This window comes from Stegodyphus dumicola, chromosome 8 (assembly GCF_044657685.1).
Source record: "Stegodyphus dumicola isolate Sdum_Otavi_A_Nest chromosome 8, ASM4465768v1".
NCBI lineage: Eukaryota > Metazoa > Arthropoda > Arachnida > Araneae > Eresidae > Stegodyphus > Stegodyphus dumicola.
In genome coordinates this window covers 55912057-55929084 of record NC_140775.1, presented here as the reverse complement: position 1 = coordinate 55929084, position 17028 = coordinate 55912057, and the positions used below count along the sequence as shown (strand labels likewise).

The 17028-nt window shown below is 33.4% G+C and overlaps 1 protein-coding gene across 3 annotated transcripts in view; it reads left to right on the top strand.

Moving 5' to 3' along the window:
• Nucleotides 1–854: 854 nt before the first annotated feature.
• The window catches only part of LOC118190284 (man(5)GlcNAc(2)-PP-dolichol translocation protein RFT1), a 70826-nt gene continuing 54652 nt past the window's right edge, over nt 855–17028 (top strand). The window contains exons 1-2 of one of the 3 annotated variants that reach the window (XM_085821871.1): nt 855–1057; nt 1265–1350. In XM_085821871.1, the coding sequence (XP_085677997.1) occupies nt 995–1057; nt 1265–1350 (149 nt within the window). In that variant the 5' untranslated portion in view covers nt 855–994. The remainder of the gene's footprint in view (nt 1058–1264; nt 1351–17028) is intronic. The other 2 variants (XM_085821870.1, XM_035360985.2) reach the window with 2 other exon arrangements.

Below are 17028 nucleotides of genomic sequence, written 5' to 3'. Positions count from 1 at the left end.
GCATTTATTCAACTAATTGTAATACACTCTTAGATAAAAAAAAAAAAAAAAAAAAAAAAAAAAAAAAAAAAAAAAAGGGACGCACCGAGAAGGAGTTATCCGAATGGAACGAAAATCGGTAGAAGTGATGTACATTTACAGAAAAACAAATGATTACAGTTTGGGAAAAAGTGGATGATTTCAGTTGACTGAAGTTGACTTCAGTTGACTAACTGGCCTTGGTTGAAGCCGCGGAGAAGAAGAATTGATAATCCACTAATGACATTTTCGTAAGACCTTTAATCGTTGAAGATTCTATGGCTTGGAGAGAATCTACTAAAATACAAAATTCATATGAACAAAATGCGATGCGTTAAGGAGACTTCCGTAAATTTGACTTCAGTCGCTTCAGTACGATAAAAGCAAAAGTACTACAAAATAAGCAGACGATATTGATTGTGATCCTTTTCTTCTCTCGAGAAATGTATTTCCCAAATACTCTCCACCGTCCATGCTTTGCCTAAATGGTTTTCTTTCAGAAACAGCATATCAGAGGAGTTTCAGTTTAGAAAAGAATGAATGATAATAAGGGCTTTTATTTTTATTAGTACTATATTATGAAAAAAAGTCTTTAAAAAGTATTTTTTTTTAATGAGTTCAGATCATATCAAAAGCAAGAAAGGAAAGATTTTAGGCATGAGTTGTGATGGATTCCGATAAATTTTATATTTTGTAAGTTATATAAGTATTTATAAGTTGCATTAACACTCCTTATAACGCCGAACAAGTTAAAGGGGGGAAACCATTTTTTTAGCCATATTGTAAAAGTAAAATTTCATTTCGATATAAAAAACGTATCTGGCAATATGGAATGTGTTTTGTTTTCTGTATTCTAACCATTAAGTATGTGACAGTTTTGCTCTTATTCTTTGAGTGCTGAAAAAGTTTGAAGATACCTGATGTGTGATGTAAATATCTAAATTTGTGGAATCTTATTGTAGAGTTAAAAAACAAAATGATGGAGACTTCAGTTGTCAATGTCGCTGTTAAATCAGCGTCTTACAATATAATTTTACAGGTGTGTATTATAAAATTGCAGCATATTTTAATTCTGAAATCGTATAGCTTTGCATGTGTTGGCTTATTTCCACCTTGTAGTTCACTTTTCTAATTGTATATTTTGGCGTAGTCTGATAACAGAAGTTAGTTTATAGTGGCAACTATTTTAGAATTAATGCGTTTAATGTTAATAATACCGTGATTAAAAATACGGTTATTTTCTTAGATTTTGATGCGGATAGTCTCATCTCTGTCAAATGCTGTTATCCTGCGTTTCATAGCTAAAGATGCCCTAGGTGTTATAAATGTTCGGTAAGTCGTTTAATTCTTTTATTAATTCTTTATTATGATTTTAAGATTTTGTATTTTTACACTTTTCTTTTCATACGAATAGCATTTTTTATTTTCTGTAACATTTTCTAATAGTTAAATTATTACATTTTTTCTCCTTATGCTTTGAGTTCTACAGATTTAAAATTTCTATAGTTGAAAGCAGTATTACAGATGGAAATTTTTAGTGTGTCAGTTAGTGAATATACAGCATTTTGTCATGTGATATGTTACATTATCTATAAAAATGCATGTACAGACTAGAAAGAAACTTGTGTTTGGTATTAGTAACCTTTTTTTTTTTTTTATTTTCCATAAATGAACCAAAGTATTTTTGTACTACAAACTTAAAATATTTCTGCATAAATTTGAAAAACAAATGGTGCAAATTTTTTTGTAATTATATTCTCTAAATGTTTCAGTTTACTGACTAAAATTTCTGAGTAACTATTGGAAAAGGATAGAATTTTTGGCTAAAGTGCAGAACCGCCCACTTATTTGATTGGCGCTTTTTATAAGAGTAAGAGAAATTGAATATTTGTCAATTTTCTTTGACTTTTTAAGTGAAAATAGGTCGATGTATACATGGATAAGGTCAATGGAGTGCATAATGCCATTTTTGTGCAATTCTGGGATTTTTTTTAAGTGAAAATAGGTTGATGTGTACATGGATACAGAATATGTACAATTCTTAAAAATGCCCAAAGCAGTGGGCGATTCTGCACTTTCCCTGAATTTTTTATTTTTAGTTAATTTACATCTTGGGCTTAAAATCTTTAACTAATAGTACTTTGGTGAATTGTATGAAACATTTATTCCCATTTAAAAATGCATATGAAACTTTTAACCATGTTCGGTCACAAATGTGACTAAAATGATTTAGTATGACTTCATATATTTTGGTCACACAGTTTTATTGCTGTGTAAGTTTTTGAGGAAGTTGCATTTGTTGCATTACAAATATTTGTGTCTTATTTAAAACCAGACTGTGGCTCAAAGCTTTAATTATTTTTGACATTTTCCTTGCTTAAGCTTTTATTGTTCGTATTGTGTCAGCAATTATTAATCGGCTTAAAAAATTGTATGGCTTGTTTATGCCAAGTAAATTATTGAGGTTTTTTTTAATAAGTTCAGAGAATCTTTTTAATAAAAAATTCACAAATGTTACAAAAGTCCAGTTTTTATTGTTTGAATAGTATCTCTTTCTTAGAATCGTTAAAATGGGTTTAAAAGTAAAATATCCATTAAAACGTTTGGTTGATCTTTACAATATGGTAACTGGTAGTTTGGCGACATTTTGGAGGCGATAAAGGTACCTGGACTGTAAACATTTTGGAGGTGATAAAGGTACCTGGACTACCTGGAGTACCTGGGACTTTGGTAATAATGTGAGCAGTACTCAGTTCCTATTACGCATTATTTTGTGTGAGGGAAATGAGAGATCATGGGATATTGCATGTGATATTAATGGACGAATTACGGTTCTTTAATCGGAAAAGGGGGGAAATCGGGAAAAATCTGGAAATTTTGTATTTGGCTTTATTCTGTGTTGTGTGAAACAGTGTTCGTGAATTTTTGGATCCCATGGCCGTAACTAAAGTGAATTTGAAATGGGTATTTATGTATGTATTAATTTAATGTATGTGCTCATTTATATTTTAAGTAGTGTTTTTGAATTTAATTATATTTTAATTAAATTATAGTTATTTTGTGAATTTTATGTTTGTAGGAATTTGGTATACTTTAAGTTGAAGTAAACATGCATGGAAATAATTTAAATATTTGATACTAAGTATTTGTAATGCTTGCGGTATGAATTCGTTGGTGACGTGTATAATGTAATAGATGATTTAGAGGTAAAAGTTTTTGGATATTTTATTTATATATGTGGAAATGTTCACATTTGGAAAGGGTAAATACTTTTTCGCGATCAGGTAATTTCATATATGTTCTTTTTACCGGGTTTAAAGATTGAGAAAATTGTCATGTATTTTCGTGAAATTTTTCTAATTTATGAGAAAAAAGCGGTGTACATGGATATAGTGAAGAGTGTGCGCAATGCCATTTTTGTGCAATTCTGGGATGTTTTTTTAAGTAAAAATAAGTCGACGTGTACATGGTTTAGTGATATTTTAATTAAATGATAGTTATTTTGTGAATTTTATGTTTGTAGGAATTTGGTACACGTTTAAGTTGAAGTAAACGTGCATGGAAATAATTTAAATTTTTGATACTAAGTATTTGTAATGCTTGCGGTATGAATTCGTTGGTGACGTGTATAATGTAATAGATGATTTAGAGGTAAAAGTTTTTGGATATTTTATTTATATATGTGGAAATGTTCATATTTGGAAAGGGTAAATACTTTTTCGCGATTAGGTAATTTCATATATGTTCTTTTTACCGGGTTTAAAGATTAAGAAAATTGTCATGTATTTTCGTGAAATTTTTCTAATTTATGAGAAAAAAGCAGTGTACATGGATATAGTGAAGAGTGTCAGCAATGCCATTTTTGTGCAATTCTGGGATGTTTTTTTAAGTAAAAATAAGTCGGCGTGTACATGGTTTATGTGTATGTGTTATTTTGAAAAACGCGTAAGGAGTATGGTATTGTGCACTTTTTCCCAATTTTGCAGTGAATGTTTGTCATGATTAAGCAGTTTTGTTAGATAAAATTTCTAGCATAAGTGTAATTCGGCTAGTAGATTGTTGGAAGAAGTGTTCAGTAGATAAAAAGAAAAGAAACATGTCTTTACTTCGTGAAGACAAAATGGCGGCGGGGGAAAAAAAATAGAGGATTGCTGTAGGAGAGTTGGTCGCCAAATTTTCGCCAAAAAAACACCAAGTTACCATAATGTAAAGATCAACCAAAAGTTTTCTTTTTTCTTTCCAGAAGATTTTTGTAAAAATAAAGTAAAAAGATGTACCAGAATGCAAATCCTTCTAACCAAAAATTTCAAGCCTTTTATAACTGAGAAATTATGAATTCTTAATATATTTCAATGAGAAAAGTGTACCTTCTTTGCTTACCCTAATTTTCAGATGACAAAATATCCTGTCGATATATTTATATGTTGTTATAATGTGAAGGCAATTATGCTCTCATAAACTAGATGGCATTATCAGCAGTTCGGAAAAGCTCATTCATTCTCTTCAATCAACATATAGGTAAAAGTATATTTACAGATACCCCTTAGCAAAAATTGGTGATTTTTGTTAGTACATGCATACCAAGTTTGTGCAATTCTTTGACTTATTATCTTGGCTTTGTGTAGCAGCGATTTTAGCGCCAAAAATCGCCGCTACACAAAGACTAAATAACAAGCCAAAGAATTGCACAAACTCGATATCCATGTACACATTCGCCTATTTTCACTTTTAAAAAAATCGCAGAATTGAACAAACTAGCACATTGTGTATTCTCTTGACTTTATACATGTACACGTTCACCTATTTTCACTTATAACAAAATCAGAGAATTGCACAAACTTGCCATTGTGCACTCCTTTTTACAAACTTGGCATTGTGCACTTTGTCCATGTACACATCGATATATTTTCATTTAAAAAGTCAAAGGATCACCCAATTCTCCAGTAGAGGCAAACAAAAAATACATACTCTCAATAAACTACATTTTAAACCAAACAATAAAATAACATAAAAGAGGAAAAACCTCTTATGCATCTAAGCACAACACAAAGCAAATATCCCTATACCTTATTTAGAAATTTCTTCAACTTCCTTAACATCATCCAAAAACTTGCTAAAATTATCTGAACTCTATTCCATATATCGGCGTTGCCACATAAATTTAAAAAAATAAGAGTAAAAAATATCCTCCGTAGTTTCGGACTGTTGATGTTCCAGACTGTCCAGAAAATGGCTTCTAAAAAAACCTTCATTTACACACCAGTCAATTAATGCTCTTTTCCCCTTTCGTTTCAAATCGTACAGAAACTTCAAATTAATCTTACTACATTGAGCCATTCTACCGTCTAAACAACAAAACAAGCAATGTACGGCTGATCTTTGGAATATGGTAACTGGTAGTTTGGCGACATTTTGGAGGCGATAAAGGTTACTACTTAGGACTTTGGTAATAATGTGAGAAGTACTCAGTTCCGATTACGCATTATTTTGTGTGCGGGAAATGAGAGATCATGAGATATGTCATGTGACATTAATGGACGAATTACAGTTCTTTAATCGGAAAAGGGGGGAATTTGGAAAACTGTACTACTATATTATTTTGTATTAAGCTTCATTGTGTGTTGTATGAAATAGTGGAAGTGTGCGTGCCACGTAATGAAGATTCTGAAGATTAGGTAAGTTAGTATTTTTAATCATTTGAGGATATTATTTTTATGCATTGTTCTAAATGTAAGGAGCAAATAAATTAATATGATATTATTGGAAAATTGTTATTAGCAATGATTTAGTTTAAAGTAATTAGGATTGTAATCTAATTTTTATTAATTTAATGTATGTGCTTATTTATATTTTAAGTAGCGTTTTTTAATTTAATTATATTTTAATTTAATGATTGTGATTTTGTGAGTTATATGTTTGTAGTATTTTGGAATACGTTTTAGTAGAATACGTTGAGTATTTTCATGCATTTTTGTGAAATTTTTCTAATTTATGAGAAAAAAGCAGTGTACATGGATATAGTGAAGAGTGTGCGTAATGCCATTTTTGTGCAATTCTGGGATTTTTTTTAAGTAAAAAAAAGTCGACGTGTACATGGTTTAGTTATATTTTAATTAAATTATAGTTATTTTGTGAATTTTATGTTTGTAGCAGTTTGGTATACGTTTCAGTTGAAGTAAACATGCATGGAAATAATTTAAATATTTGACACTAAGTATTTGTAACCATTTTTAATGTTTGCGGTATGAATTCGTTGGTGACGTTTATAATATAATAGATAATTTAGAGGTAAAAGTTTTTGGATATTTTATTTATTGTATACGTGGAAATGTTCATCCTTGGAAAGGGTATATACTTTTTCGCGATCAGGTAATTTCATATATGTGCTTTTTACCGAGTTTAACGATTCAGAAAATTTTCTGTATTTTCGTGCAAATTTTTGTAATTTATGAGAAAATAGCAGTGTAGATGGATAAAGTTAAGAGTGTGTGCAATGCCATTTTTGTACAATTCTGGGATATTTTTTTTAAGTAAAAATAAGTCGACGTGTAAATGGTTTATGTGTATGTGCTATTCTTAAAAATGCGCAAGGAGTTTGCGATTCTGCACTTTTTCCCAATTTTGCAGTTAATATTTGTCATGATTAAGCAGTTTTGTTACATAAAATTTCTAGCATAAGTGTAATTCGGCTAGTAGATTGTTGGAAAAAGTGTTCAGTAAATAAAAAGAAAAGAAACATGTCTTTACTTTGTAAAGACAAAATGGCGGCAAAAAAAAAAAAAAAAAAAAAAAAAAAAAAAAAAATAGAGGGTTGCTGTAGCAGAGTTGCTCACCAAATTTTCACCAAAAAATCGCCAAGTTAAATAACATAATCCAAAGATCAACCCAATGTACTTTCTAATCAATGCTTGCCACAAGCCCTTACAAAACATCCTATAATTCAAAATTTACTGCAATCATACAACCAATTACATCATAATAGGGTTTCCATAACATTCAACTACTCGGGTTACCATAAATGAAACGACAACTTGACGATAAATAAAACAACTTCCCAATAATACAAGGGATACCCTTCAGTCTACTCTAACCTAACATACATATATATATGTGTGTGTGGTACTCTTATATGCGCCCTCAGGTCGCCAAATGCAGCAATATGTGTTGTGCGCTGGTTTTTGGCGCAGTTGCATGTTCTGCAAAAGTTTTGGAGGTGATGTTGGTTTCTATGGCAACCTTTTTTATGTGGAAACTTGATGCAATGAAAGATGTGCTGGCAAAATTTTAGTCGCGTGCCTGGTACAACTATATTTTTGGGTGGCTGGAAATTCTACAAGTATTTAGGAGAAGAAGGTTTTGAACATTTATTTGTGAAACATAGTATCAATTTTGTGGATAGTGAGTCTGGCTGTCATATAAATACGATAAAGATTATGTTGCGGCATGTTAAAGCTACGTTACCTATTTATAATTGTAAATGCGATTTTGCGTTTTATTTGGTGGTTTATATATTTTTCCATTGTTGTTCCGAAATGGGAGAAGATGCTTTGAACAAATTTGTGGTGAAATTGTTTTGGTGATGTTTGAAATTGGTATTTCTGCTATTCAAACAAGCATTCATTCATGGTAAGTGTATTTTATTTTATTCGTGTTCTTATTTTGTAGAATGTTATGTTAATTGTTTTTTTTAGTATGAATTTCTGTCATTATTGTTGTTTTTTGAATTGTTTGAAATTTGTTTTAGTTATTTTAGTGTATTTTGTTGCTTAGTGCGCAATACTTAGATTGTGCAATTCGTAGATGTTTTTTAAGTTTAAACAGGACGCTGTGTACATGGTATTCTTTGAAATTTATTGTTTTTATGTTAATTTATTTAAGCTAGGAGTGCGTAGTTCGTAGATTCCTTCGCTGCATAGATTATGCAAGCCTGTGAGGATTTTTTTTAAGTTAAAACATATTGCTGTGTACATGGATTCTTGTCAAATCTTTTTGGTTAGAAACTTTACATTTTTGCTATCTAAATTTTTTGTTTTTGTTTCAGATTTTTAGCTTAAATTGTGTGTTCAAAACATGTTTTTTTTTTTTCAGTTGCAAAAATCGCTTTTTTGCAGACATTTTAGGCTTAAAGTTCGAAATGTAGACAAATCATTCAAGTAGTAATATGGCGGCATAAAGTTTCTCACCAAACATTTTTGGCGAGAAATTTGTCGCCAACCAAGGGCGTATATGAGAGTAGTTCCATATATGTAAAATATAAAATGTCTTATCTTTCTAATAATTATTAACAACACCCCTTTAACTGCTTGAGCATGCTCTCCTCTTCATTCTAAAAACAGCAAAGCAATAACTTTTCTAATATAATCTTTACTTCCTGCAATCCTGAAAAGTGATCGGTCTTATGATCTCTATTGCTCAGTTATTATTGGAATGCTATGAAATCTTAACCCAGCATCTGATCCAAAATGTATTCATGCCTTGGTATAAAAAGTCTGGCTAGTCTTTGGAATATGGTAACAGGTAGTTTAGCGACATTTTGGTAAGGTGATAAAGGTTACTAACTAGGACTTTAGCAGTGTACATGGATAAAGTCAAGAGTGTGCGCAATGCCACTTTTGTGCAATTCTGGGATTTTTTTTTTAAGTGAAAATAGGTCAACGTGTACATGGATACCATGTATGTGCAATTCTTAAAAACGCGGCAAGCAGTGGGCGATTCTGCACTTTCTCCCAATTTCGCACCTAATCTTCGTCATGATTAAGCACTTTTGTTCCATAAAAGCTCTAGCATAAGCGTGATTCAGCTAGCAGATTGTTGGAAAAAATGTTGAGTTAAAAAAAAAAAATGCCTTCGTAAAAACAAAATGGCGTCCAAAAAAAAAAAATCTAGCAGGTTGCTGTGGCAGGGGTGGTCGCCAAATTTTCGCCAAAAAATCGCCAAGTTACCATAATCCGAAGATTCACCAAAAGTCTTTGCTGCATAACGAAACTTAACATTATCTGGTTGCTGCTTGGTTTTCTGTATTGTTTCAGAAATTTGATACATCATAGATAAATGCTGGTTTGCTTATTCAGCACCATAATATAATGATGTGAAAAAATATGTTTCAAGAATGTTCAAAAATAAATTATATGTTAACTCATGGTGTGTTTATCTGCAAATCATTCACCCTTCTACTGTGCAGTTATGCTGTCTCCACCTGATCATCAGTTAAAGATGTCAACTGTGTGTTCTCCTAAATTTTATCTTAATTATTACAGCTACTGCCAGAAATCTCTCCATGTCAAAAGTTTCATTTCGTCACCATTAATTATGCTTAATTTCATTACATATATATATATATAGAGAGAGAGAGAGGCATATAATTTAAAGATCTCATCATAAGGTAATTCAATAATTTCTACCTAATCTTTTGTCAAAAGGAAGACTATAAGCATTCAAAAGAATACTTTCTTATATTCCCTTGATATCTGTGTTAAAGGCTAATCAAATAGTATTTAACTTCCTAGGCTCAGAAATTCTTTGGAAATACCATCCTTCAACAGAGGTAGCTTTATTCTCAGACCCTATTTTGCCTTTAAACAAGTTAGGTTTGTTCAGTTACCCACTTACCCTTTTCTATGAAAACACATTTAGAGGAAAAAGGGGGGAACTTCAAGCTGTACCATTTGTGAATGTGAAAAAGAAAAATTCAGATCTAATTCTACACACTGTCAACTCTATTTTCAATATAACTGACAAGAGTGACATAAGACTAGAGGTTAAGCACAAAGTACTCATCTGTTTTTGAGTAGAATGTCACTGGAGCTAGAAACTGTAATGTGGTTCAGCCAGTTAAATTAATTAGGCAGTGATGGTAGAAAATCAGATGCATCAAACTGGTGGGTAAAATTATATTTGCGGTTGCCCCTTGTCGATTTTTGGTGGTACATGGACACCAAGTTTTGTGCAATTCTTTGACTTGTTATTTTGGCTTTCTATAGCAGTGATCTAACACACAAACAAGCCCTTAATTTTTTTCCCTTCATTCAAATTCACCACAATTGTGCAACCAATTTACATCATAATAAAGGTTTCCATCGCATTCAACTACTCAGGTTACCGTAAATGAAACAACAACTTAGCGATTATCCAAGGGACACCCTTAAATGTACTTTAACCAACTGGTGCATCTGAATTTATCTTTAAAGAAACCTTTAAAGTTTAAAACCTTAAAAACTTTGAACTGTACACCTTTTTTAACCTTACCTTAAAACCTTAAATCCTTTAAACCTTTCTCAGAAATCATTTGAATCTTATGAAATCTGTGAAACTCCTTCTAACCCTTTTGTTTAAAAGGGGGGATAAATAATTTTCTCTTGATAGTTACTTGAAATGTTAACCATACCACAGTTTGAGTATGATTGCTCTAGGACATCTCATACTCAAAATGTGTGCAGGTTACATGCACAGCCTGAAAGCAGCTGGGAGGCCAGACATTTTTCGTGCTTAATTTCTATCTGTAACAAATTTCTGTTGTTTACATTTCATAATTCAGATATGCTAGTAACTAAATATTAAATTTTTGCAGTGACATTTATTTCAAATAATTCTAATATTTTGAATTAACCACTAAACAACTTACTTTTATTATAAACTTAAAATGAACAAACTATGAAAATTGACCAAATTTTTGCAGAAAACTTCCCCAGTAGAACAAATCTTGAGAATAAATACCAAAAATTTATTCTGTTTCCTTTATGTAGTAAATTTTTTATCGATACATGCAGAAAAAAACATATGATTGTATGAAAATACTTAAACAGTTTTTGATTTTTTACTACAGCTTGACACCTGATGGCATTTCATGTTTGGTAACATTTATAACGTTCACACCAGAATATATCAGTGTTTTATCAATATAAATGTTTCGTCTGGCAAATAAATTTATTGATTGTACCAATGTCCCACCTTAGTCTAGTCATGTTGCCTGGCATTCAAGCTTACAGAGTTTATAACTTTTTAATTTAATGAACACCATAAATTTATCCATTCTATTTCATTTTCATTCACTAGCTATTGTGCATATTGTGGTGATAGTAAAGTAACTTGTTTTTGTTATTCGCCAACTATGTGACTGAATCTCTAGCTGTAACGGTAACGGAGATTTTTCGGGATGCACTAAAATCACTTCACGCTGTGCCTCGGTCGCATTTTGTCCTCGGATGCAAATGTCTTTATTGCTAATGTAATGAGTAGTTTTAATGTTGTAATGTAATGAGTAATGTGGTAATTGTTGTAATTAAATGTTTATTATTTAAAATCAACAATCTCTATGTGTGTTAATCGATCATACAGTGGAGCTTAGCCAGGCCTCTATAGATATTACTGTAATTTCTGGAAGAAAGGCCGCATCAGCGTAAACGGCGCACTTGAGAAAAATGGCGGGAAAAAAATTACGCCGCATCAGCGTAAACGCCGCAATAGATTAAATTGCGCGTGACATCGTTGTGGGCCGTATAGATGCAAAACCTCAACCTAAGTCCTGATATATGACATACCAGTTAAGAAAAATGCATGAAACGAAACCATAACTTAAAAATAAATTAAAGGTAAGAAATGTATAGCTTCTGTGCCGTTTAGAGACATTTTCAAAAATTTTCCACTCCCTTCTTACTTAAAAACTATTCAACAAGTACTTGTACCCAAACTGATGAGATCTGTATTTGGGAGAATGCCAAGAAAAATCCATTCATGCTGAAGGGGAAATACATCAGAGTTCGTTATTGCGAGGCAGGAGGAGTCGTGTCCACCTTTGAAAAAAATTGCAGAAAAGGCAGGGATGGGGAGAGGATGGGTCCTGGAAGATTCATCGAATGACAGAGGAGAGAGACTATTCAAACTGATGAGAATGTTGATTTGAAAGGGGGAAGAATGTTATTGTTCTGAGATCTCGTTTAGGGTGAATAAGGCATGTAGGTCCGTTCAAGGGAAAGAATTTAAACAAAATAACGCTCGCAAAAAGCAACTGAGGGGTCTTTTGTGTGGGAACAGCACCAGTCTATGCACAATGACAAGGCCATCCAAACTATGTACAATGACCATAGGAAATATTTTATTTTTAGTGCACCTAAACGCCGCATGGGTAGAAATGCCGCACCCGCTGAAAATTTAAGTTATAAACACGTAAACGCTGCGGCGTTTCTTTCGGAAATTACGGTAATTGTTGCACCCAGCACACCCGACAAATGGTGACTTGTTAACGTGCTTTTTTTAATCGGAATGAATGTGAGCAATTTCTTCTATTATAGTGTTTAGTGATAATGCATAAAATATATCTCGTTGAATATTTTTGTGCTATTTTGCATATTGGATTACTTCAACATATTTGTCGATGATCAGGTTTCAGTACACTAAATACATATATAGTCAAAAGTCGTTAATCCGAATTCATCGGGACATCGGCAATTCCGGATTATCGATTTTTCTTGATTATAGATCATCAGTTTAAATCTGGTAAGATGGCATGCAGAAATTATAAAATTAAAAATATGAAACCGTGATTTATGAAAAAAAGAACAATTATAATCTAAAGGGTATCAAAATTTACAAAAAAAAAGCTTAATATTCATTTGTTTACTTTATTAAACATTTCTTTCAATGTAAGTTGTTTAAGTTGCTTCGTTTTTTATGTGATAATACTTTTTCTTTAATTCTATAAACAGACATAATTTCTTGTTCAGTTATGAAGTTCCGCTGTTCAAGTCCTATAATTGCTGTGTCGAGAATATTGACTAATTTGTCAATCGAAATTTTTTCATTTTTAATAACCTCTGTGTCACTTTCTTCGCTATCGGAAGCGAATTATAATGACGAGGAATTTGATTTAAATCATATCAAAGACGGAGTACATCGAGATGAAATACTACATTTAGTAAGGAATTATAAGCCAAATAAAATAAAAACATCTGCCCTGAAGATAAGGATAGTGCTGACAGATCAACTTCCAATCCATTGCGTGCTGTGGCGTCACCCCCCCCCCCCCGCCGCCGCCGCCGCATAGCAGCGTGAAATTGATAAACAGATTTCGGAATGGTTAGATAAACAAAGGATATGCCTTTATCCATTTTTTGCAGCAATTCCACTTTTTGTTTAATGGACTTCAAAACATACTTTCGCTTTGTAGATCCTTTACATATTAGTAAATATATATCAGAAATTCTATTTGACATAATCGAAAGTTCAAGCTTACTTTTATAAAATTGCTCTAACAGTCTGCGAAAAATAATAAGCCGGATCCAATTCGAAGATTAAGGAACAACGCAATCTGCAACGTTAACTGAATTAGATAATTTTATCTTAGCTTATACCGTCCGTTATACACTAAACGCACATTCGTAAACGTATTTTGCGCACACGCATATTCACAGCCATAAAGGTCTTACGCGCATGCGTCAAAAAGACGCATGCGCAGAAAGTTTGTAGCTTTGAGGTCCGGATTATGGGTGTCCGAATTAACGACTTTTGACTGTACACTGAAATCCTACAGTCTGTCTGTGAAGTAGTTCTGAAACCACCCTCGGATAACAAATATGAATTGAAAAATAAATTAATTTCAATGTATGAGGAGTCTGAAAATACCAAACTAAAGCAGCTAATGATTGTAAGGCAGTTAAGTTCAACATCCCGGTGTTGATATTTCATCGTTCTAGCAACAAATTCAGGAATTATCATTGCAGGTTGTAGCTTTACAGACGCGATCTCACTATTACATGCATGGCAGAACAAAGTAAAGGAACTGATATACAGGGATTGGACAAAAATATTGAAACACCTTTAAAAAAACATGTTTCTTTGCTTAATATGGTGTAGGAAACCCGTTGGCATCCAAAACAGCTTGCAGTCTTCTCGGAATGGATAAATACAGTTCCTGTATGTTTGCCAAGGGAATATTATACCATTCTTCCTGCAAAACAGTGGCAAGTTCAGATAACGATGTTGGCGGTGGATAACAAGAACGCACTTTCTGTTCCAATGTAGACCACAAAGGTTCGATAATATTCAGGTCTGGTGACTGTGGTGGCCAGGGGAGATAGGACAACTCATCCTCGTGCTCAGAAAACCAGTCCTGGACAATGTGAGCTGTGTGAACGGGGGCTTTGTCGTCTTGGAAGACACCATCACCATCGGGGAACAAAGTTTGTACCATGGGATGAACTTGATCGGCCAAAATGTTAACATAAGTCTTGGCAGTCATATGCCCTGACACAGTTATCATGGGGCTAGCAGAGAACCACGATATGGCTGCCCAAACCATAACAGAACCCCCGCCATGTTTCACTCTTGGCAACAAGCAGTCTGTATTATAGGCTTGAGATGGCGTTCTTCAAACGTAAACTCGGCCAGAAGTGGGAAACAATGTGAAAGAAGACTCGTCAGACCATATTACTCCCTTCCACTGCTCTATAGTCCAGGCTTTATGACTTAAACACTACCTTTTCCTGTTACGGGCATTAGCATCACTGATGAGTGGCTTCTCAATTGCAGCACGGTCAGCAATTCCCTGTTTATGAAGCTCCCTTCTAATTGTTTTGGTACTCACAGGGTTCGGTAACACAACATTCATTTCAGCAGTAACTTTTGCAGCTGTGGTCTTCTTATTTTTAGTCACAATTGCCCTTAATGATCCGTCTGTCACGATCACTCAGGACACACTTTCGTCCGCGCTGTGATTTAGCAGATGATGTTTTTCTGCTTTTCAAATATGCGGAATAAATCTTCGATACAGTACCTCTTGAAACACTAAACACCTCGGCTACCTTGCTTACGGAAGCACCTACCATACGTGCTCCAATTTGCCCACGTTCGAAGTCTGTTAACTCTGACATAATGCAATGACAACCTCACATAACAGTACTCCGACAACAACTGAACTGTTTAGCACATTTACGAAGTTGTATAGGTGGCGTCAGTAGTCAAAAATGCTAGCGCCACCTACATATTTCATTAAAATCAATCTTTCTTTTCAAACATGCATTTCACAAGGTGTTTCCATATTTTTGTCCATCCACTGTAATAGGAACTACCGGTGCACACAATCCAGTGAAAAAAAAAAGAAATTTGTTTCTATCACTCTCAATTTGGTGATAAAGCACATAAGTGTAAGCCTCCATGCACATTCCAACAAACCTCTTTAAACTGAGTGGGCCATCACTCAAAGCCACGAGTGGCTAGTGCATTAGTCGATTATTTGTAACTGATAAATTGTCAGGCAGGCACTTTCTTGTTGATATAGATGCGGACATTTCATTCTGCTTGCTGAATCAAAACATCCGCTCTTGCTGAATCAAAACATCCGCCAGGAAAATTAAACCTATTTGAAGCTAATGGATCAAAAATCGCAACATTTGGAGAGATATTAATGTCTTTAGACTTAGGTTTGCATTGCAAATTTAAATAGCATTTTTTCATAACTGCCATTTCGCACCCAATAATGGTGCTAACTATTATACAGACACTGAAATGGGACTAGTGGACTGCAGTTATATTTAGCACTTTTATTCTCATTAATTTACACCATTCATGGCCATTTGAAGCCATGAATTCTCTCAGAAGCTCCTAGTTCACAGTCTCATGTAACAAAACTTCAAGAGCTCAGGATGCATGTGCAGATGTAAGTATTGAGATGCACGCAGACTGAAAACTGACTTTCTGTAAAAGTTTTCTCATTTGGTCAACATTAAAAATCGATTCTTACTCAATCACATAATTGTCTGCTGTAAGTGGTATCAGAAATGCCACTAATTTTGGAAGTAAATTTATTGCTTGTAATTTTCCTTTCTACAAAGTACTTGAGCAATATTCTAATGTCATCCCCTCGGAAACTGGAAAACCAGCTGCTGACCACAGTATTGTGCATCACACAGAGACCACTGGACCACCAATCTTTGCCAAAGCAATACGGTTGCTACCTGAGAAATTAAGGGCCGCAAAAGAAGAATTTAAATATATGCTTGAACAGGTAATTTTTCAGCCCTCAAAAAGTTCGTGTGCCAATACACTGCACCTGATCCCCAAGAAGAATGGTGTCCTTGTGAAGACTACCGACGTCTTAATGCACAGTGCCTGACAGATATCCGGTTCCTCATATTCAGGACAGCGTGCAAGTCTTGAAAGGCAAAAGTGGGTTAGGGTAGATTGAAGGGTCCCCTTTGTATTATCGTAAAGTTGTTGTTTCATTTATTGCCAAGCTTTGTTTCGTTTATCTCCAAGTTGTTTCATTTATAGTAACATGAGTAGTTGAATGTTACAGAAACCCTATTATGACATAATCGATTGCATGATTTCGGTAAATTTTGAACTGTGGGATGTTTTGTAAGGGCTTTTGCTGTATGTTGGTTAGGAAGTACATTGCTTGTGTTTTGTTGTTTAGACAGTAGAATGGCTGAATATAATAAGATTAATTTAAGTTTTTAATTAAGTTTCTGTGCGGTTTGGAATGAAAGAGGAAAAGAGCATTAATTGACTAGTGTGTGTAAATGAAGGTTTACTTAGTAGCCATTTTCTAGACAGTCCAGAACTACAGACGATATTTTTTACTCTTATTTTTGTGAATTTATGTGGCGATGCCGACATATGGATTTGAGTTCAGATAATTATAAAGTAAGTGGATATTTGCTTTGTGCAGTGCTTAATGCATAAGAGGATTTTCTTTTTTAATGTTCTTTTATTATTTGGTTTAAAATGTAGTTTATTGAGATTATATATTTTTTGTTTGCCTCTACTGTAGAATTGGGTGCTCCTTTGACCTTTTAAGTGAAAATGTATCAATGTGTTGTACAAAGTCAAGGGAGCGTGCAATGCAAGTTTGTGCATTTCTCTGATGTTTTTTTTAAGTGAAAATAGGTCGACAAGTACATGGATAAATTCAAGAGACTCCGCAATGCCTAGTTTGTGCAATTCTGTGATGTTTCTAAATGAAATTAGGTGAATGTGTACATGGATACCGAGTTTGTGCAGTTCTTTGACTTGTTA